The 22,021-nt window shown below is 60.7% G+C and overlaps 2 protein-coding genes and 1 pseudogene across 2 annotated transcripts; all 3 read right to left on the minus strand.

Annotated features, from left to right (window-relative positions):
• Window positions 1–1,363: 1,363 nt before the first annotated feature.
• On the minus strand, window positions 1,364–1,740 carry LOC125075726 (annotated as a pseudogene).
• A 3,416-nt stretch (window positions 1,741–5,156) lies between these two features.
• LOC125075724 lies at window positions 5,157–5,543 on the minus strand (the record flags this gene model as incomplete). Its single annotated transcript, XM_047687426.1, has 1 exon — window positions 5,157–5,543. A coding segment is annotated over exon 1 (387 nt), but the record flags the coding sequence as incomplete, so codon positions are not given.
• A 15,725-nt stretch (window positions 5,544–21,268) lies between these two features.
• Window positions 21,269–21,655, minus strand: LOC125075670 (the record flags this gene model as incomplete). The annotated part of the gene is made up of 1 exon (XM_047687381.1): window positions 21,269–21,655. A coding segment is annotated over exon 1 (387 nt), but the record flags the coding sequence as incomplete, so codon positions are not given.
• Between the last annotated feature and the right edge of the window lie 366 nt (window positions 21,656–22,021).

Consider the following 22,021-nt stretch of genomic DNA (forward strand, 5'->3'; position numbering starts at 1 on the left):
CCTAACCTAACCTAACCTAACCTAACCTAACTAACCTAACCTAACCTAACCTAACCTAACCTAACCTAACCTAACCTACCTAACCTAACCTAACCTAACCTAACCTAACCTAACCTAACCTAACCTAACCTAACCTAACCTACCTAACCTAACCTAACCTAACCTAACCTAACCTAACCTAACCTAACCTAACCTAACCTAACCTAACCTAACTACCTAACCTAACCTAACCTAACCTAACCTAACCTAACCTAACCTAACCTAACCTAACCTAACCTAACCTAACCTAACCTAACCTAACCTAACCTAACCTACCTAACCTAACCTACCTAACCTAACCTAACCTAACCTAACCTAACCTAACCTAACCTAACCTAACCTAACCTAACTAACCTAACCTAACCTAACCTAACCTAACCTACCTAACCTAACCTAACCTAACCTAACCTAACCTAACCTAACCTACCTACCTACCTACCTAACCTAACCTTTTTTTTTTTTTTTTTTTTTTTTTTTTTTTTTTTTTTTTTTTCGCTGGAAAAACGCATTACGCGCTTCCCCCACGTGATGGAAGGTGGGGGGGGTGTGGGACTCCCCGGAGCCCTGGACGCCGAGTGCGCCCAGGTACGCCGGGTTTACCCACTAAAAAACCAGCGGTACCCTCTCCGTCTTTCGGCGGGCGCCACGGGATCGCTTGCGCATGCTACCGTGACGCCCTGACGGTCGGCCCGCCTATGCGGGCCTCCAACACCTAGAGGGGGTTCTCGGGGTACTGAGACCCCCCTAGTCCCTGCGACGCCTATTGAGGCGGGGGGAGAAGGTGCGCGTAGCGCTTCTTCCTCCTCCCCGGTCGTCTTCGGCGGAGCGGGTCTGCAGCGGCATCCTCTTCCCGCTCCCGCTCCGCGGCTTCCTTCTGCGACATCACGCTTTCGCAGAAGGAGCGCATCTCCGACCAACACGTCTCACTACCGAGCATTTCGTTGACGATGCTCGGCAGCGAGAGGTCTCCGCCCATAGTCGCCGCAAGGGTGTGCCTCTGGGGCCCCCACGCAGCACACTCACTCAGGGTGTGGTGCGCCGTGTCGACTGGCGCACCACACTCGTGGCAGGAGGGTGACACCTCCCGCCGCGCTATCCCGTGCAGGTACTTACCGAAGCATCCGTGCCCGGTAAGTACCTGCGTCATCCTGAAGGTGAGTGTGCCCTTCTTCCTCTCGACCCAGCGGCTCAAGTGGGGCCGGATCGCCTCCACTGTCGCCAGGCCCGCCGTGGGTGACCCCAGATCCTCCTGCCATCGGGCGATCAGGGCTCGCTGGGCTAGAGCCCTGATCCGCCCGACCTCCGCCGACCCTGGACGGTCGCCGCGGTTCCTCGCCTCGACCCGGAACCGGTACACTTCCGCGAGCACCTCCGCCTGGAGCTCCAGGGCGGATCGCCCGCGAGAAGTGTCGCCGCAGCCCACGACACCGTACGGTACCCTCTGATGCCTCTCACCGCTATGACCCTCTGCGGCTTACGCAGCAGGGCCCGGTTGTCAGCGGTGAGGGCGTCGACCCAGATCGGGGCACCGTACAGCGCCATCGACCTCACTACACCGGAATATAGACGCCGGCATAGCGATCCCGGCCCCCCCACATTCGGAAGGAGGCGGCCGAGAGCGGCGGCGGCGTTGATGAGCCTCGGGCCGAGATGGACAAAATGCTGCCCGAAGCTCCATCGACCGTCCAGGATGAGGCCCAGATACTTCATCTGGGCCTGCACCTTGATCACCGTCCCCCGGACGGTGATACTCGCCCCTCGTGGGGGTCCTTGCCGTGGACCGTGGAACAGGAGGGCCTCCGTTTTGGATATGGAGACCCTCAAGCCCAGCATTCCCATACGGTCCACGGTGAGAGCCGTTCCGACCTCGGCGAGGCGTGCCGCCTCCCGAAAGTCCCGCCCAGTCGCCGTGACGAGGGTGTCGTCAGCGTAGCACAACACCCCCATCCCGGGAAGGACGGGAGCTCGCAGGAGCCAGTCGAAACCGACGTTCCACAGGATTGGGCCGAGAACCGACCCCTGTGGAACGCCGCAGCCTACCCGACGCCGGACCAGCCTCCCATCGACCCCCGCCCAGAGGACCTCCCTGTCCTGGAGGTACGCCTCCAGCAGCCTCCTGAGATAGGTCGGCACCCCATGGTATCGGAGTGCCTCCCGTATCGTCTCGAAAGGGAGACTGTTGAAGGCGTTCGCCACGTCGAGCGAAACCGCCAGGACGACTTGCCCCCGGGCCACCGCTTCCGTCGTCCGAGTCTTCAGGGCGTCCAGGGCGTCGACCGTCGACCGGCCCGCCTGAACCCGTACTGAGCCTCTGAGAGACCCGGACCGACCTCCTCGAGGTGCTGAACGAGACGGGCTGCGAGGACCTTCTCGAAGAGTTTGCCCGTCTCGTTCAGCAGCACTATTGGCCTGTATGCCGAAGGGGAATCCATCGGCCGACCTTCCTTCGGCAACAGGACCAACTTTCCTTCCTTCCAAGGCTTCGGAAACTGCCCGCTGCACAGGCACTCGTCGAACAGCTCCCGAAGCCTTGCACCCAGGAATTCCAGGGCGTCGCACAGAACACGCCCTGGAACCCCGTCCGGACCCGGCGCCGTGTTCTTGGCCCTCAAGCGGCCGAGGGCCATCTCCATCTCCCGCTCCGTGATCAGTGGTGGAGCCACTGCGTCTTCGATCACGGAGCGGGGGGCCATCTGCGGAGGGACATGCTCGCCTGGATGGGGAAAGAGTTCCCCGACCAGGCGCAGGAGGAGTTCCGGCGGCAGCGTCTCAGTGACGGGGGCGCCTTGGGTGCGGAACTTTCCGCGTACGCCGCGGTACGGGCGCCCCCACGGGTCTCGATTGAGACCTGCCAGAAGCTCCTCCCTGGCCTTCTCCTTGGCCTTGCTTATCGCCAGCTGCAGATCTTTTTTCAACTGGCGATAAGCGTCCAGCATCTGTCCCTCCAGGTCCGTGTCGAGGCCGTTGCGCCTTCGACAGCGGACGTAGGCCCTCCGCGCCCGGCAGCACGTCGCCCGAAGGTCGGCGATTTCGGGCGACCACCAATAGACGTGCCGGCAACCTAACCTAACCTAACCTAACCTAACCTAACCTAACCTAACCTAACCTAACCTAACCTAACCTAACCTAACCTAACCTAACCTAACCTAACCTAACCTAACCTAACCTTTTTTTTTTTTTTTTTTTGTTTAACGAGGAGGAAATGCATTTACGCATGCCGCCCGGTCGGGGGACCGGGACGGGTATGTGGGACTCAACCGGGAACTAATGCCCCGTGCCAGGGCACGCTAGTGCTAATGCCCTGTCCTACCCACTAAAACCATCCTCGGGTTTCCACCATGCCGCCGAGTGGTGAGGCCACGGGATCGCCAAGGGCATGCAACCGCGACCCCACCAGCGGCAGCCGCCGTAAGGCGGCTGAATATACATGGAAAGCGCGCCTAGTGCGCGCCTTCCTCCTCATCCTCCACGCGGGAATGTGGCGAACTCCCCGAGTCCGCCACTGGAGGCTGGGCGTCAACGAAGCTGACGCCCTGCGGCGGATAAGATGGTAGGCTCCGCCGCAAACCGCCGGTGTAAAACACCTGGGAGGCTCGAGTAGCGAGCCCTCCCACTCCCTCCTAGCCAACGAGGCCACTCACATGGTCCGCCCTGACGCCGATCAGGGACGTACCAGGAGCAGCCCCGCGGCATCCCTCCCGCCAGTCTTAGCCGTGGCCGACGAGCAAGCTCAAGCCGGCCCCGTTGCCCAGGGTACACCACGAGGAGGTGACTGACATGTACCCCAACCTAACCTAACCTAACCTAACCTAACCTAACCTAACCTAACCTAACCTAACCTAACCTAACCTAACCTAACCTAACCTAACCTAACCTAACCTAACCTAACCTAACCTAACCTAACCTAACCTAACCTAACCTAACCTAACCTAACCTAACCTAACCTAACCTAACCTAACCTAACCTAACCTAACCTAACCTAACCTAACCTAACCTAACCTAACCTAACCTAACCTAACCTAACCTAACCTAACCTAACCTAACCTAACCTAACCTAACCTAACCTAACCTAACCTAACCTAACCTAACCTAACCTAACCTAACCTAACCTAACCTAACCTAACCTAACCTAACCTAACCTAACCTAACCTAACCTAACCTAACCTAACCTAACCTAACCTAACCTAACCTAACCTAACCTAACCTAACCTAACCTAACCTAACCTAACCTAACCTAACCTAACCTAACCTTTTTTTTTTTTTTTTTTTTTTTTTTTTTTTTCTCGCTGGAAAAACGCGTTACGCGCTTCCCCCACGTGATGGAAGGTGGGGGGGTGTGTGGGACTCCCCGGAGCCCTGGACGCCGAGTGCGCCCAGGTACGCCAGGTTTACCCACTAAAAAACCAGCGGTACCCTCTCCGTCTTTCGGCGGGCGCCACGGGATCGCTTGCGCATGCTACCGTGACGCCCTGACGGTCGGCCCGCCTATGCGGGCCTCCAACACCTAGAGGGGGTTCTCGGGGTACTGAGACCCCCCCTAGTCCCTGCGACGCCTATTGAGGCGGGGGGAGAAGGTGCGCCTAGCGCTTCTTCCTCCTCCCCGGTCGTCTTCGGCGGAGCGGGTCTGCAGCGGCATCCTCTTCCCGCTCCCGCTCCGCGGCTTCCTTCTGCGACATCACGCTTTCGCAGAAGGAGCGCATCTCCGACCAACACGTCTCACTACCGAGCATTTCGTTGACGATGCTCGGCAGCGAGAGGTCTCCGCCCATAGTCGCCGCAAGGGTGTGCCTCTGGGGCCCCCACGCAGCACACTCACTCAGGGTGTGGTGCGCCGTGTCGACTGGCGCACCACACTCGTGGCAGGAGGGTGACACCTCCCGCCGCGCTATCCCGTGCAGGTACTTACCGAAGCATCCGTGCCCGGTAAGTACCTGTGTCATCCTGAAGGTGAGTGTGCCCTTCTTCCTCTCGACCCAGCGACTCAAGTGGGGCCGGATCGCCTCCACTGTCGCCAGGCCCGCCGTGGGTGACCCCAGATCCTCCTGCCATCGGGCGATCAGGGCTCGCTGGGCTAGAGCCCTGATCCGCCCGACCTCCGCCGACCCTGGACGGTCGCCGCGGTTCCTCGCCTCGACCCGGAACCGGTACACTTCCGCGAGCACCTCCGCCTGGAGCTCCCAGGGCGGATCGCCCGCGAGAAGTGTCGCCGCAGCCCACGACACCGTACGGTACCCTCTGATGCCTCTCACCGCTATGACCCTCTGCGGCTTACGCAGCAGGGCCCGGTTGTCAGCGGTGAGGGCGTCGACCCAGATCGGGGCACCGTACAGCGCCATCGACCTCACTACACCGGAATATAGACGCCGGCATAGCGATCCCGGCCCCCCCACATTCGGAAGGAGGCGGCCGAGAGCGGCGGCGGCGTTGATGAGCCTCGGGCCGAGATGGACAAAATGCTGCCCGAAGCTCCATCGACCGTCCAGGATGAGGCCCAGATACTTCATCTGGGCCTGCACCTTGATCACCGTCCCCCGGACGGTGATACTCGCCCCTCGTGGGGGTCCTTGCCGTGGACCGTGGAACAGGAGGGCCTCCGTTTTGGATATGGAGACCCTCAAGCCCAGCATTCCCATACGGTCCACGGTGAGAGCCGTTCCGACCTCGGCGAGGCGTGCCGCCTCCCGAAAGTCCCGCCCAGTCGCCGTGACGAGAGTGTCGTCAGCGTAGCACAACACCCCCATCCCGGGAAGGACGGGAGCTCGCAGGAGCCAGTCGAAACCGACGTTCCACAGGATTGGGCCGAGAACCGACCCCTGTGGAACGCCGCAGCCTACCCGACGCCGGACCAGCCTCCCATCGACCCCCGCCCAGAGGACCTCCCTGTCCTGGAGGTACGCCTCCAGCAGCCTCCTGAGATAGGTCGGCACCCCATGGTATCGGAGTGCCTCCCGTATCGTCTCGAAAGGGAGACTGTTGAAGGCGTTCGCCACGTCGAGCGAAACCGCCAGGACGACTTGCCCCCGGGCCACCGCTTCCGTCGTCCGAGTCTTCAGGGCGTCCAGGGCGTCGACCGTCGACCGGCCCGCCCTGAACCCGTACTGAGCCTCTGAGAGACCCGGACCGACCTCCTCGAGGTGCTGAACGAGACGGGCTGCGAGGACCTTCTCGAAGAGTTTGCCCGTCTCGTTCAGCAGCACTATTGGCCTGTATGCCGAAGGGGAATCCATCGGCCGACCTTCCTTCGGCAACAGGACCAACTTTCCTTCCTTCCAAGGCTTCGGAAACTGCCCGCTGCACAGGCACTCGTCGAACAGCTCCCGAAGCCTTGCACCCAGGAATTCCAGGGCGTCGCACAGAACACGCCCTGGAACCCCGTCCGGACCCGGCGCCGTGTTCTTGGCCCTCAAGCGGCCGAGGGCCAACCTAACCTAACCTAACCTAACCTAACCTAACCTAACCTAACCTAACCTAACCTAACCTAACCTAACCTAACCTAACCTAACCTAACCTAACCTAACCTAACCTAACCTAACCTAACCTAACCTAACCTAACCTAACCTAACCTAACCTAACCTAACCTAACCTAACCTAACCTAACCTAACCTAACCTAACCTAACCTAACCTAACCTAACCTAACCTAACCTAACCTAACCTAACCTAACCTAACCTAACCGCACGTTTTACCCCGACGACTCTGTAGAAACTGAAAATGACAAACAGCGATCAATAAGAGCGATCGCTGAGGACAAAACACCGGAGGAAATTCAAGATCTGTCGGACAACGATCCACCTTTCACCGCCGCGGAACTGGAAATGGTTCTTTTGAACCTAAACCCGAAGAAAGCTCCAGGCCCGGATGGACTGACGTCCGACATATGCACTGCGGCTATAAACTGTGACAGGGAGGTATTTTTGGCGTTGGCAAACAAATGCTTGTCGCTATCGTACTTCCCCAATCAGTGGAAGGTCGCCCACGTGTGCATCCTCCGAAAACCAGCCAAAGAGGACTACACCCACCCGAAATCCTATAGGCCGATAGGACTTCTATCAATCCTCGGCAAGATAGTAGAGAAACTCTTAGTGGGTAGGCTTCAATACCATCTTCTCCCGACCCTGCATCCCAGCCAGTACGGATTCATGCCACAGCGTGGAACGGAAGACGCTCTCTACGATTTGGTTGGGCATATCCAGAAGGAAATAAGATCCAAAAAAATAGTACTTCTGGTATCGCTTGACATAGAGGGCGCCTTCGATAACGCATGGTGGCCAGCCCTTAAAAAGCAGTTGGTTCACAAACATTGCCCGAGGAACTTATACGCCTTAGTGGCATCATACCTCCAAGACCGGAGAGTCATAGTGAACTATGCCAGAGCGACCAGCGAGAAAGGAACCACGAAGGGATGCGTCCAGGGCTCAATTGGTGGACCGACCTTCTGGAACCTCATCCTGGACTCGCTACTTCACGAAATGGCAACTAAGGGGATTTATTGTCAGGCCTTTGCGGATGACGTGGTCCTGGTTTTCTCCAACCATCACACAAACCAGTTACAGGCAACAGCGGAATCCACCCTAGCTACCGTACAAGTACCGTACTAACCTAACCTAACCTAACCTAACCTAACCTAACCTAACCTAACCTAACCTAACCTTTTTTTTTTTTTTTTTTTTTTTTTTTTTTTTTTTTTTTTTTTTTTTTTTTAGTTTTACTAGGAGGAAATGCATTGACGCATTCCGCCCGGCCGAAAGGGGGTTGACCGGGACGGATATGTGGGACTCCCGGGGCAGAAGGCCCCGTCCTACCCACTAAAACCTCCTAGGATTTTCGCCTCGCCGCAAGGCGACAGGGCTACGGGAACGCGCGTGGCTCACCACCGCGGCCCTGCCAGCGGCCGTCGCTGTAAAGTGGCGACGCGTCACGAAATGTGCGCCAGGCTGTTACGGCGCACCTTCCGTCTCCACCTCCGTCAGAACCGCGACGGACTGCCCCCCGAGTCCGCCGCTGGAGGCTAGGCGGCAGCGGATGTAAAGTTCCGCCACCGTCCACAATGTGTCAAGTCCGGTTTTTAGGGCATCCGGCCTAGATGGTCGCGGCGCCGCCGACCAGGTCTTCGTCGGCGCAGCGGGAGGGAGTTGGTGTCGTCTTCCCGCTGTCGCTCTGCCGCCTCCTTTGCGGACATTACGGTTTCGCTGAAGACCCGTAATGCCGCCCACGCCTCTGCACTCGCGACCATCTTTCGCACTAAGGCCGGAAGCGAGATGTCATATCCGATAGCCGTGAACAGGGCAGCGCGAGGCTCCGCCCAAGCTGGGCACTCTGCGCGCGTGTGTTCGGCCGTGTCCACGGCTCCGTTGCCACAATGGTGGCACGTCGTTGTGGGCTCTCTGCCGGCCACGTCACACAGATATTTTGCAAAACATCCGTGGCCGGTCAGAAGCTGTGTCAGGTGGTAAGTGAGTGGGCCGTGCTTTCGCTCGACCCACTCTTTCAATGATGGCCTAATGGCCGCTACGAGTTCCCGACTCACTCCCGGAACCCGTAGCCTCTCTTCCCATTTTGCGAAGAGCCTTCCGCCGGCCTCCTCTCTCCAGCTCCGAACTTCCCGAGGATGGGGTCGGTCTCCCTCCGCTCTCGCTGCCTTCAGCCGCCAGTAGACGCTCGAGTTGATCTCGGCCTCGAGGTCCCATGGCGGGCTTCCGGACAGCAGGCAGGCTGCAGTGAACGACACCGTACGGTACGCCCGAGCCGCCCTGAGCGCCATCGCTCGCTGCGGACGTCGCAGGGACGCGACGTTGCGTGTACTCAGAGCGTCCGCCCATATCGGCGCCCCGTACAGTGCCATCGATCGCACTACGCCGATGTACAGGCGTCTGCACGAGCCTCCCGGTCCTCCGACATTGGGGAGAATCCGCCCCAGCGCTCCGGCTGCAGCCACCAGTCTTGGGGCCAAGCGCCGGAAGTGCTCCTCGAACTTCCACCTGCCATCGAGGACGAGTCCCAGGTACTTCATCGTCGACCCGATGGTGATGGAAGTTCCGCCCACTGTGATGGTCATGCCCTGAGGTGGCGCGTTCCGAGGTCCATGAAAAGCAAGGGCCTCGGACTTGTGCAAGGCCACCTCGAGGCCCAGTGCACGGATGCGGTGAACCGCGTGTGCGACGCCGGCTGTGGCTCGATAAGCCGCCTCGCGATGGGAGCTGCCGCGGGCCGACACGAGGGTGTCGTCGGCGTAGCATGTGACGCTGACCCCCCGCAGAGTGGCCCCGCGCAGCACCCAGTCGTACCCGATGTTCCACAGAAGGGGCCCCAGTACCGAACCCTGTGGAACACCGCACGTCATCGGTCTTCTTCTCCAACCGTCGCTCGTCGGGTAGGAGACCGCTCTGCCCGCAAAGTAGTCACCGATCAGTCGCTGCAGGTAACACGGCACGTTGTGGTACCTCAGCGCTTCTCGGATGACTTCCCAGGGCAGGGAGTTGAAGGCGTTGGATATGTCCAACGAGACAGCCAACAAAACCCCACCCTGAGCCACCTCCTCATCTGCCAGGTCCCTCACCCTGGCGATCGCGTCCAGCGTCGAGCGGCCGCGGCGGAAGCCATACTGTCGCTCGTTGAGGCCCGGCTCCATGCTGTCGACTAGGCGGACGGCGAGCACACGCTCGAAGAGCTTGCTCACCTCGTCGAGCAGCACGATAGGTCGGTAGGCCGACGGCTGATCGGGGGCTCGACCCTCCTTACGGATGAGTACGAGCCTTCCCGTTTTCCACCGGTCGGGGAATCTGCCTTGAGTCAGACACGCTGAGAATAGGCGCCGGATGTTCACACCTATTTCTTCTGAGGCGATCACCAGGGCGCGCCCCGGAATACCGTCTGGCCCCGGAGCTGTCCTCTTGGAACGGAGCCTAAGGACAGCAGCGGACAACTCCGCCTCGGTGACCGGGGGCGCCAGATCTCGTTCGTCTCGTTCGCTGCGCAGTGGGGCCATCGATGGAGGGACGAACTCTCGACGCTCCGGGAACAGCGCGCTCGCAACGCTCTCCAGAAGGTGTGGCTGGAGAGTGGTGGTGAGCGGGGGTGTCCAGGGTCGGAGTTTTTGTCTCACGACCCGGTACGGTCTCCCCCACGGATCCCTGTCGAGGGTCTCGAGCCACTCCGTCCACGCCGCTTCCTTCGCCTGTGCTATGGCCTTTTGGAGCGTAACACAGGCGTCTCTGTAGGCGGTGTAAAGGGCCGCCTCCAGATCATGGTCGCGGACTCTCCTCCGTCTGCATCGGGCGTACTGGCGGCGGGCCGCAACGCAGGCTCTCCGTAGCTGACGGAGTTCCGGCCGCCACCAGTATACGCGGCGACGTGGAGTCTGAGGCTTGACTCTCGGCATCGCCACATCGCAAATGCGGAACAGGGCGGCGCCGAGTCGGTCAGCCTCTCGGTCGACCTGGACGACCGGGTCGGAACCGGCGCACCAGGCCTCCACGATGGCCGCCTCTTTTGCCAACTGGCTGTCGAGACGGCCCAGACTCCACCGCGGACCTTCTGACCGCACAACAGCGGGCCGGACGACCGGTGCCGCGGAGACATCGTATCGGATGTATCGATGATCCGATAGAGTCTCCACGGCCGTCTCCACCCTCCAGTCTCGAACACGGCGGGCTAGGGCGATGGACGCGAACGTTACGTCCACGATCGACTCGCCCTGCTGCCGCACGCACGTGCTCTCCGACCCACTGTTGATCACCGCGAGGCCCAGTGACACAGCCCACTCCTTCAGCGCCTCGCCCCTAGCGTCCGTCGAAGGGGAACCCCAAGCCGTAGATTTGGCATTGAAGTCCCCCGCGACTAACACCGGGTTGGGCGATGCCTGCCCGACCAGAGCCCCGACCTCAACGAGTAGCTGTTCAAACTCCGCGAGACTCCGGTTGGGCGAGGCGTAAACGCCCACGATCGCCACACCCCCGACTGCAGCGACTACGAACCCTCTGCCCCTGGCTACCCCTTCGATAGCAGGGGAACCAGCGACGGCAGGGGCGACGATCGCCACCACTCCCTCGTGGTCGGACACCCAGTCGTCCCGTAAATGAACGACATAGGGCTCCGAGACCACCGCCACGTCGATTTGCCACTCTGCCATGCTTTGGACTAGCAGGTCCTGGGCCCTGGCAGAGTGGTTGATGTTCGCCTGGAGACAGCGCCGGGCCATTATTGGGCGGTCTCCATAGGCTCCTCCACAGTCCTCTGGGACGCGGTGACGGGCCCTTTCGCCACCGCTCCTCCCTTCTTTGAGGCGAGACGAGTTTTGCTGCCCTGGCACGCCTTGCTACCGACGGCATGTGCCGCAGGCTTACCGGCCGCTGAGCACACGATACAATTGGCTTCAGCGGCGGTACACTCCCTGGCCCTGTGATCGGGAAGGCCGCAGCGGAAGCACAGACGGCTGCGGTCGACACCCCTATCACATTTGGCCCCCATGTGGCCCCCCTCCAAGCACCTGAAGCAGCGCAGCGGCCTCGGCTCGAGCAGTCTCACTCGTGCCGAGACCCACCCCACCTTGACGCGGCCCACCTCCAGCACTCTTTTTGCCGCCGCCACCGGGCAGCTCATCCAGAGGGAGCCGGAGCCGCCGGAGCGCCGGGCAATAACACCCGGTTTTATTGCTCCAGCGGAACAACCCCCCTCTTCGGCGACCGCAGACACCACCTCCACCGCAGTCACCGAGTCGTCCAGGTCCAAGATTCTCAACTCGACACACTTAGTCGGTCTATGGACCTGGACCGCGTCCGAGCTGAGGACCTCGCGGAGCTTGACCGCCAGGGCATCCGCCGCCTTCTCCGCGTCGTTGGTACCCGGCGGGACCTCCAGCATCCGTGCCCCCGTTGCCGTCGTGCGGAAGCGCACAGAGGTGAGGCCTACCTCGCCGAGCTTAATTCGGCTTTTGGCCTCGGCGAGAACATCCTCATACCTCACCCCTTTCTCCTCGGCACCGGGCTTCAGGGTGATGGTGATCACCGCGGTGCGAGGAGAGCGAAGTTTCCTTCCGGGACGCCTTTCTTTCGACTTCTTTTCCGGCGCCTTAGGCTTCTTGGGCGGCTTATTCGGCTGTTGACGAACAACAGCCGCCCAAGATGCTCCGGAGCCGCCTGGCTTCGGCGCTGGTGGAGGAGCGGTCTTCTTGGCCGCAGCCGCTGCCGCCTCCTTGGCAGCCATGCTAGGGCGTTTCGTCTTCTTTTTTGGCTTTTTGTCAGCCTTCTCTACTACTTTGGCAGTGGGCGGCTCGACTGGTGCCGACACCCTTGCTGTATTGCTGCTAGCTGCAGCTTCTGCCTCCTTGCGGTCTGCAGCTAGCGGAGGCCGCAACCGAGGCTCCGGAAGGAGGCGGCGCTCGATGCCCTCCATCCGGGCGTTCAGCATGTTGCCGAACTGCTCTCGGCTGGACCGCAGCGCCTCCTCCATGATGCGCTTGAGACCTTCCTCGTTGTTATCCTGCGGTTTTCGGCGCATCTCGGCCACCTCTCTGCGCAGTTCGGCCAACTGGCCCGAAAGCTGTGCGTTAGCAGCTTCCAGGCGGGCCACCTCCTCTGACATGGTCAGAGCTCTAAGTTCCGCTACCGCACCTTTGATGGTGTCAGCGGCAGTCTTCAGAGCCCTGACGAAAGTACCCTTCAGGTTGCCCGACTTGTCGGCAACCTGGAGCACCACGTCTAACGCCTGCTGGACTGTCGTGTCCAAAGCGGCGGACGTCTTCGGTGCGTCCTCGGCATGCTCATCTGTCTGTCGGTTCGCTCTGCGGGCCGCTCTCTCTTCCAGCGCCAACTTGGCCGTTTCGTTGTAAACGGCCAACGCGTCCTCCGTTTGGAAGCGATCCGTCTTCGCCTTCGACTTCGCTTCGCGGAGCTCTTCCTGCGACTTCCCTATGCCCACGTATCTTCCATGGGTGGGCGGACGGCCTCGCCCCCTCTTAGTGGCGGGTTTTAGCCACCTGCTCACTGAGGATTCCGAATTATCACCCAGCTGCACGCTCGCGTCGCTCTCAGAGCCAGAGCAGCTTTCCTCAGCGTGAGTCCGCTTCGCGCCCTTCTTCCTCTTCTGTGTCATCTCCTTGGGTGGTATGTCCCCCGACTCCACCGTCATCATGCTGCAGACCGACGAGTCCGACTCGGAGAGTCGCACAGGCCGGGCAGCTAGTCCTTCATTCAAGCCAAGGTCGTTGGTTTCAGCGCGCGCCATCGGGGCGCCCACCTCCACCGCCATATCAACAGTCATACGACTCGACACGCTGTCGGTATCCGACAACGCGCCCATCCTCTCCAGTCGTACCACAGGTATTTTTTTGGTATAATCGGTGTCCGTTATGCTCGCGGTATGGTCGTCGTGACAAATCGATCGTGCGACTTTGTCCCCCTCATATTTCGATATGGGACTGCCCGATCCGTGAAGCGGATCGGGGAGGGATTGACACCCTCCTGAGGAATAATTTTTTTTAGTAGCACTCATTTTAAAGATTTTTTGCCGGGGCTGCCGGCAGGAAGAAGGAAGGATAGGAGGAGGAAGGAATAAGGATGTGGAAGGGTGGGAAAGGAAACGCAGTCGGGACCGAAATACCCTTCGGCCATGCATCCCATCGCGCTGCGAGGCCACTTGGGATTCGGGGTGATTTTTTATCGAGGTTTTCTTCCTCAAACCAACAAAAGAAATTTACAAATTTATATACACCTACCTAATTAAGAAATAATCAAAATAAACATGAAATATGTATAATAACTACGACTATATATTTACAGATATACAACACCCTCATTTGCCACGAGGCCGCGCACACAGTCCACTCTGGTGATCAGAGAAGGACCGGGGCGACCCGTGACCTAACCGCCGCGTCAGTCTTAGCCGTGGCCGGCGAGTAAACTCGAGCCGGCCCCGTTGCCCAGGGTACGCCACGAGGAGGCGACTGACATGTACCCCAACCTAACCTAACCTTTTTTTTTTTTTTTTTTTTTTTTTTTTTTTTTTTTTTTTTTTTTTTTTTTTTTAGTTTTACTAGGAGGAAATGCATTGACGCATTCCGCCCGGCCGAAAGGGGGTTGACCGGGACGGATATGTGGGACTCCCGGGGCAGAAGGCCCCGTCCTACCCACTAAAACCTCCTAGGATTTTCGCCTCGCCGCAAGGCGACAGGGCTACGGGAACGCGCGTGGCTCACCACCGCGGCCCTGCCAGCGGCCGTCGCTGTAAAGTGGCGACTCGTCACGAAATGTGCGCCAGGCTGTTACGGCGCACCTTCCGTCTCCACCTCCGTCAGAACCGCGACGGACTGCCCCCCGAGTCCGCCGCTGGAGGCTAGGCGGCAGCGGATGTAAAGTTCCGCCACCGTCCACAATGTGTCAAGTCCGGTTTTTTAGGGCATCCGGCCTAGATGGTCGCGGCGCCGCCGACCAGGTCTTCGTCGGCGCAGCGGGAGGGAGTTGGTGTCGTCTTCCCGCTGTCGCTCTGCCGCCTCCTTTGCGGACATTACGGTTTCGCTGAAGACCCGTAATGCCGCCCACGCCTCTGCACTCGCGACCATCTTTCGCACTAAGGCCGGAAGCGAGATGTCATATCCGATAGCCGTGAACAGGGCAGCGCGAGGCTCCGCCCAAGCTGGGCACTCTGCGCGCGTGTGTTCGGCCGTGTCCACGGCTCCGTTGCCACAATGGTGGCACGTCGTTGTGGGCTCTCTGCCGGCCACGTCACACAGATATTTTGCAAAACATCCGTGGCCGGTCAGAAGCTGTGTCAGGTGGTAAGTGAGTGGGCCGTGCTTTCGCTCGACCCACTCTTTCAATGATGGCCTAATGGCCGCTACGAGTTCCCGACTCACTCCCGGAACCCGTAGCCTCTCTTCCCATTTTGCGAAGAGTCTTCCGCCGGCCTCCTCTCTCCAGCTCCGAACTTCCCGAGGATGGGGTCGGTCTCCCTCCGCTCTCGCTGCCTTCAGCCGCCAGTAGACGCTCGAGTTGATCTCGGCCTCGAGGTCCCATGGCGGGCTTCCGGACAGCAGGCAGGCTGCAGTGAACGACACCGTACGGTACGCCCGAGCCGCCCTGAGCGCCATCGCTCGCTGCGGACGTCGCAGGGACGCGACGTTGCGTGTACTCAGAGCGTCCGCCCATATCGGCGCCCCGTACAGTGCCATCGATCGCACTACGCCGATGTACAGGCGTCTGCACGAGCCTCCCGGTCCTCCGACATTGGGGAGAATCCGCCCCAGCGCTCCGGCTGCAGCCACCAGTCTTGGGGCCAAGCGCCGGAAGTGCTCCTCGAACTTCCACCTGCCATCGAGGACGAGTCCCAGGTACTTCATCGTCGACCCGATGGTGATGGAAGTTCCGCCCACTGTGATGGTCATGCCCTGAGGTGGCGCGTTCCGAGGTCCATGAAAAGCAAGGGCCTCGGACTTGTGCAAGGCCACCTCGAGGCCCAGTGCACGGATGCGGTGAACCGCGTGTGCGACGCCGGCTGTGGCTCGATAAGCCGCCTCGCGATGGGAGCTGCCGCGGGCCGACACGAGGGTGTCGTCGGCGTAGCATGTGACGCTGACCCCCCGCAGAGTGGCCCCGCGCAGCACCCAGTCGTACCCGATGTTCCACAGAAGGGGCCCCAGTACCGAACCCTGTGGAACACCGCACGTCATCGGTCTTCTTCTCCAACCGTCGCTCGTCGGGTAGGAGACCGCTCTGCCCGCAAAGTAGTCACCGATCAGTCGCTGCAGGTAACACGGCACGTTGTGGTACCTCAGCGCTTCTCGGATGACTTCCCAGGGCAGGGAGTTGAAGGCGTTGGATATGTCCAACGAGACAGCCAACAAAACCCCACCCTGAGCCACCTCCTCTTCTGCCAGGTCCCTCACCCTGGCGATCGCGTCCAGCGTCGAGCGGCCGCGGCGGAAGCCATACTGTCGCTCGTTGAGGCCCGGCTCCATGCTGTCGACTAGGCGGACGGCGAGCACACGCTCGAAGAGCTTGCTCACCTCGTCGAGCAGCACGATAGGTCGGTAGGCCGACGGCTGATCGGGGGCTCGACCCTCCTTACGGATGAGTACGAGCCTTCCCGTTTTCCACCGGTCGGGGAATCTGCCTTGAGCCAGACACGCTGAGAATAGGCGCCGGATGTTCACACCTATTTCTTCTGAGGCGATCACCAGGGCGCGCCCCGGAATACCGTCTGGCCCCGGAGCTGTCCTCTTGGAACGGAGCCTAAGGACAGCAGCGGACAACTCCGCCTCGGTGACCGGGGGCGCCAGATCTCGTTCGTCTCGTTCGCTGCGCAGTGGGGCCATCGATGGAGGGACGAACTCTCGACGCTCCGGGAACAGCGCGCTCGCAACGCTCTCCAGAAGGTGTGGCTGGAGAGCGGTGGTGAGCGGGGGTGTCCAGGGTCGGAGTTTTTGTCTCACGACCCGGTACGGTCTCCCCCACGGATCCCTGTCGAGGGTCTCGAGCCACTCCGTCCACGCCGCTTCCTTCGCCTGTGCTATGGCCTTTTGGAGCGTAACACAGGCGTCTCTGTAGGCGGTGTAAAGGGCCGCCTCCAGATCATGGTCGCGGACTCTCCTCCGTCTGCATCGGGCGTACTGGCGGCGGGCCGCAACGCAGGCTCTCCGTAGCTGACGGAGTTCCGGCCGCCACCAGTATACGCGGCGACGTGGAGTCTGAGGCTTGACTCTCGGCATCGCCACATCGCAAATGCGGAACAGGGCGGCGCCGAGTCGGTCAGCCTCTCGGTCGACCTGGACGACCGGGTCGGAACCGGCGCACCAGGCCTCCACGATGGCCGCCTCTTTTGCCAACTGGCTGTCGAGACGGCCCAGACTCCACCGCGGACCTTCTGACCGCACAACAGCGGGCCGGACGACCGGTGCCGCGGAGACATCGTATCGGATGTATCGATGATCCGATAGAGTCTCCACGGCCGTCTCCACCCTCCAGTCTCGAACACGGCGGGCTAGGGCGATGGACGCGAACGTTACGTCCACGATCGACTCGCCCTGCTGCCGCACGCACGTGCTCTCCGACCCACTGTTGATCACCGCGAGGCCCAGTGACACAGCCCACTCCTCCAGCGCCTCGCCCCTGGCGTCCGTCGAAGGGGAACCCCAAGCCGTAGATTTGGCATTGAAGTCCCCCGCGACTAACACCGGGTTGGGCGATGCCTGCCCGACCAGAGCCCCGACCTCAACGAGTAGCTGTTCAAACTCCGCGAGACTCCGGTTGGGCGAGGCGTAAACGCCCACGATCGCCACACCCCCGACTGCAGCGACTACGAACCCTCTGCCCCTGGCTACCCCTTCGATAGCAGGGGAACCAGCGACGGCAGGGGCGACGATCGCCACCACTCCCTCGTGGTCGGACACCCAGTCGTCCCGTAAATGAACGACATAGGGCTCCGAGACCACCGCCACGTCGATTTGCCACTCTGCCATGCTTTGGACTAGCAGGTCCTGGGCCCTGGCAGAGTGGTTGATGTTCGCCTGGAGACAGCGCCGGGCCATTATTGGGCGGTCTCCATAGGCTCCTCCACAGTCCTCTGGGACGCGGTGACGGGCCCTTTCGCCACCGCTCCTCCCTTCTTTGAGGCGAGACGAGTTTTGCTGCCCTGGCACGCCTTGCTACCGACGGCATGTGCCGCAGGCTTACCGGCCGCTGAGCACACGATACAATTGGCTTCAGCGGCGGTACACTCCCTGGCCCTGTGATCGGGAAGGCCGCAGCGGAAGCACAGACGGCTGCGGTCGACACCCCTATCACATTTGGCCCCCATGTGGCCCCCCTCCAAGCACCTGAAGCAGCGCAGCGGCCTCGGCTCGAGCAGTCTCACTCGTGCCGAGACCCACCCCACCTTGACGCGGCCCACCTCCAGCACTCTTTTTGCCGCCGCCACCGGGCAGCTCATCCAGAGGGAGCCGGAGCCGCCGGAGCGCCGGGCAATAACACCCGGTTTTATTGCTCCAGCGGAACAACCCCCCTCTTCGGCGACCGCAGACACCACCTCCACCGCAGTCACCGAGTCGTCCAGGTCCAAGATTCTCAACTCGACACACTTAGTCGGTCTATGGACCTGGACCGCGTCCGAGCTGAGGACCTCGCGGAGCTTGACCGCCAGGGCATCCGCCGCCTTCTCCGCGTCGTTGGTACCCGGCGGGACCTCCAGCATCCGTGCCCCCGTTGCCGTCGTGCGGAAGCGCACAGAGGTGAGGCCTACCTCGCCGAGCTTAATTCGGCTTTTGGCCTCGGCGAGAACATCCTCATACCTCACCCCTTTCTCCTCGGCACCGGGCTTCAGGGTGATGGTGATCACCGCGGTGCGAGGAGAGCGAAGTTTCCTTCCGGGACGCCTTTCTTTCGACTTCTTTTCCGGCGCCTTAGGCTTCTTGGGCGGCTTATTCGGCTGTTGACGAACAACAGCCGCCCAAGATGCTCCGGAGCCGCCTGGCTTCGGCGCTGGTGGAGGAGCGGTCTTCTTGGCCGCCGCCGCTGCCGCCTCCTTGGCAGCCATGCTAGGGCGTTTCGTCTTCTTTTTTGGCTTTTTGTCAGCCTTCTCTACTACTTTGGCAGTGGGCGGCTCGACTGGTGCCGACACCCTTGCTGTATTGCTGCTAGCTGCAGCTTCTGCCTCCTTGCGGTCTGCAGCTAGCGGAGGCCGCAACCGAGGCTCCGGAAGGAGGCGGCGCTCGATGCCCTCCATCCGGGCGTTCAGCATGTTGCCGAACTGCTCTCGGCTGGACCGCAGCGCCTCCTCCATGATGCGCTTGAGACCTTCCTCGTTGTTATCCTGCGGTTTTCGGCGCATCTCGGCCACCTCTCTGCGCAGTTCGGCCAACTGGCCCGAAAGCTGTGCGTTAGCAGCTTCCAGGCGGGCCACCTCCTCTGACATGGTCAGAGCTCTAAGTTCCGCTACCGCACCTTTGATGGTGTCAGCGGCAGTCTTCAGAGCCCTGACGAAAGTACCCTTCAGGTTGCCCGACTTGTCGGCAACCTGGAGCACCACGTCTAACGCCTGCTGGACTGTCGTGTCCAAAGCGGCGGACGTCTTCGGTGCGTCCTCGGCATGCTCATCTGTCTGTCGGTTCGCTCTGCGGGCCGCTCTCTCTTCCAGCGCCAACTTGGCCGTTTCGTTGTAAACGGCCAACGCGTCCTCCGTTTGGAAGCGATCCGTCTTCGCCTTCGACTTCGCTTCGCGGAGCTCTTCCTGCGACTTCCCTATGCCCACGTATCTTCCATGGGTGGGCGGACGGCCTCGCCCCCTCTTAGTGGCGGGTTTTAGCCACCTGCTCACTGAGGATTCCGAATTATCACCCAGCTGCACGCTCGCGTCACTCTCAGAGCCAGAGCAGCTTTCCTCAGCGTGAGTCCGCTTCGCACCCTTCTGCCTCTTCTGTGTCATCTCCTTGGGTGTGTCATCTCCCGACTCCACCGTCATCATGCTGCAGACCGACGAGTCCGACTCGGAGAGTCGCACAGGCCGGGCAGCTAGTCCTTCATTCAAGCCAAGGTCGTTGGTTTCAGCGCGCGCCATCGGGGCGCCCACCTCCACCGCCATATCAACAGTCATACGACTCGACACGCTGTCGGTATCCGACAGCGCGCCCATCCTCTCCAGTCGTACCACAGGTATTTTTTTGGTATAATCGGTGTCCGTTATGCTCGCGGTATGGTCGTCGTGACAAATCGATCGTGCGACTTTGTCCCCCTCATATTTCGATATGGGACTGCCCGATCCGTGAAGCGAATCGGGGAGGGATTGGCACCCTCCTGAGGAATAATTTTTTTTAGTAGCACTCATTTTAAAGATTTTTTGCCGGGGCTGCCGGCAGGAAGAAGGAAGGATAGGAGGAGGAAGGAATAAGGATGTGGAAGGGTGGGAAAGGAAACGCAGTCGGGACCGAAATACCCTTCGGCCATGCATCCCATCGCGCTGCGAGGCCACTTGGGATTCGGGGTGATTTTTTATCGAGGTTTTCTTCCTCAAACCAACAAAAGAAATTTACAAATTTATATACACCTACCTAATTAAGAAATAATCAAAATAAACATGAAATATGTATAAAAACTACGACTATATATTTACAGATATACAACACCCTCATTTGCCACGAGGCCGCGCACACAGTCCACTCTGGTGATCAGAGAAGGACCGGGGGCGACCCGTGGCCTAACCGCCGCGTCAGTCTTAGCCGTGGCCGGCGAGTAAACTCGAGCCGGCCCCGTTGCCCAGGGTACGCCACGAGGAGGCGACTGACATGTACCCCAACCTAACCTAACCTAACCTAACCTAACCTAACCTAACCTAACCTAACCTAACCTAACCTAACCTAACCTAACCTAACCTAACCTAACCTTTTTTTTTTTTTTTTTTTTTTTTTTTTTTTCTCGCTGGAAAAACGCGTTACGCGCTTCCCCCACGTGATGGAAGGTGGGGGGGTGTGTGGGACTCCCCGGAGCCCTGGACGCCGAGTGCGCCCAGGTACGCCGGGTTTACCCACTAAAAAACCAGCGGTACCCTCTCCGTCTTTCGGCGGGCGCCACGGGATCGCTTGCGCATGCTACCGTGACGCCCTGACGGTCGGCCCGCCTATGCGGGCCTCCAACATCTAGAGGGGGTTCTCGGGGTACTGAGACCCCCCCTAGTCCCTGCGACGCCTATTGAGGCGGGGGGAGAAGGTGCGCGTAGCGCTTCTTCCTCCTCCCCGGTCGTCTTCGGCGGAGCGGGTCTGCAGCGGCATCCTCTTCCCGCTCCCGCTCCGCGGCTTCCTTCTGCGACATCACGCTTTCGCAGAAGGAGCGCATCTCCGACCAACATGTCTCACTACCGAGCATTTCGTTGACGATGCTCGGCAGCGAGAGGTCTCCGCCCATAGTCGCCGCAAGGGTGTGCCTCTGGGGCCCCCACGCAGCACACTCACTCAGGGTGTGGTGCGCCGTGTCGACTGGCGCACCACACTCGTGGCAGGAGGGTGACACCTCCCGCCGCGCTATCCCGTGCAGGTACTTACCGAAGCATCCGTGCCCGGTAAGTACCTGCGTCATCCTGAAGGTGAGTGTGCCCTTCTTCCTCTCGACCCAGCGACTCAAGTGGGGCCGGATCGCCTCCACTGTCGCCAGGCCCGCCGTGGGTGACCCCAGATCCTCCTGCCATCGGGCGATCAGGGCTCGCTGGGCTAGAGCCCTGATCCGCCCGACCTCCGCCGACCCTGGACGGTCGCCGCGGTTCCTCGCCTCGACCCGGAACCGGTACACTTCCGCGAGCACCTCCGCCTGGAGCTCCCAGGGCGGATCGCCCGCGAGAAGTGTCGCCGCAGCCCACGACACCGTACGGTACCCTCTGATGCCTCTCACCGCTATGACCCTCTGCGGCTTACGCAGCAGGGCCCGGTTGTCAGCGGTGAGGGCGTCGACCCAGATCGGGGCACCGTACAGCGCCATCGACCTCACTACACCGGAATATAGACGCCGGCATAGCGATCCCGGCCCCCCCACATTCGGAAGGAGGCGGCCGAGAGCGGCGGCGGCGTTGATGAGCCTCGGGCCGAGATGGACAAAATGCTGCCCGAAGCTCCATCGACCGTCCAGGATGAGGCCCAGATACTTCATCTGGGCCTGCACCTTGATCACCGTCCCCCGGACGGTGATACTCGCCCCTCGTGGGGGTCCTTGCCGTGGACCGTGGAACAGGAGGGCCTCCGTTTTGGATATGGAGACCCTCAAGCCCAGCATTCCCATACGGTCCACGGTGAGAGCCGTTCCGACCTCGGCGAGGCGTGCCGCCTCCCGAAAGTCCCGCCCAGTCGCCGTGACGAGGGTGTCGTCAGCGTAGCACAACACCCCCATCCCGGGAAGGACGGGAGCTCGCAGGAGCCAGTCGAAACCGACGTTCCACAGGATTGGGCCGAGAACCGACCCCTGTGGAACGCCGCAGCCTACCCGACGCCGGACCAGCCTCCCATCAACCCCCGCCCA

This window comes from Vanessa atalanta, chromosome W, assembly GCF_905147765.1.
Source record: "Vanessa atalanta chromosome W, ilVanAtal1.2, whole genome shotgun sequence".
NCBI classification, from domain to species: Eukaryota; Metazoa; Arthropoda; class Insecta; order Lepidoptera; family Nymphalidae; genus Vanessa; species Vanessa atalanta.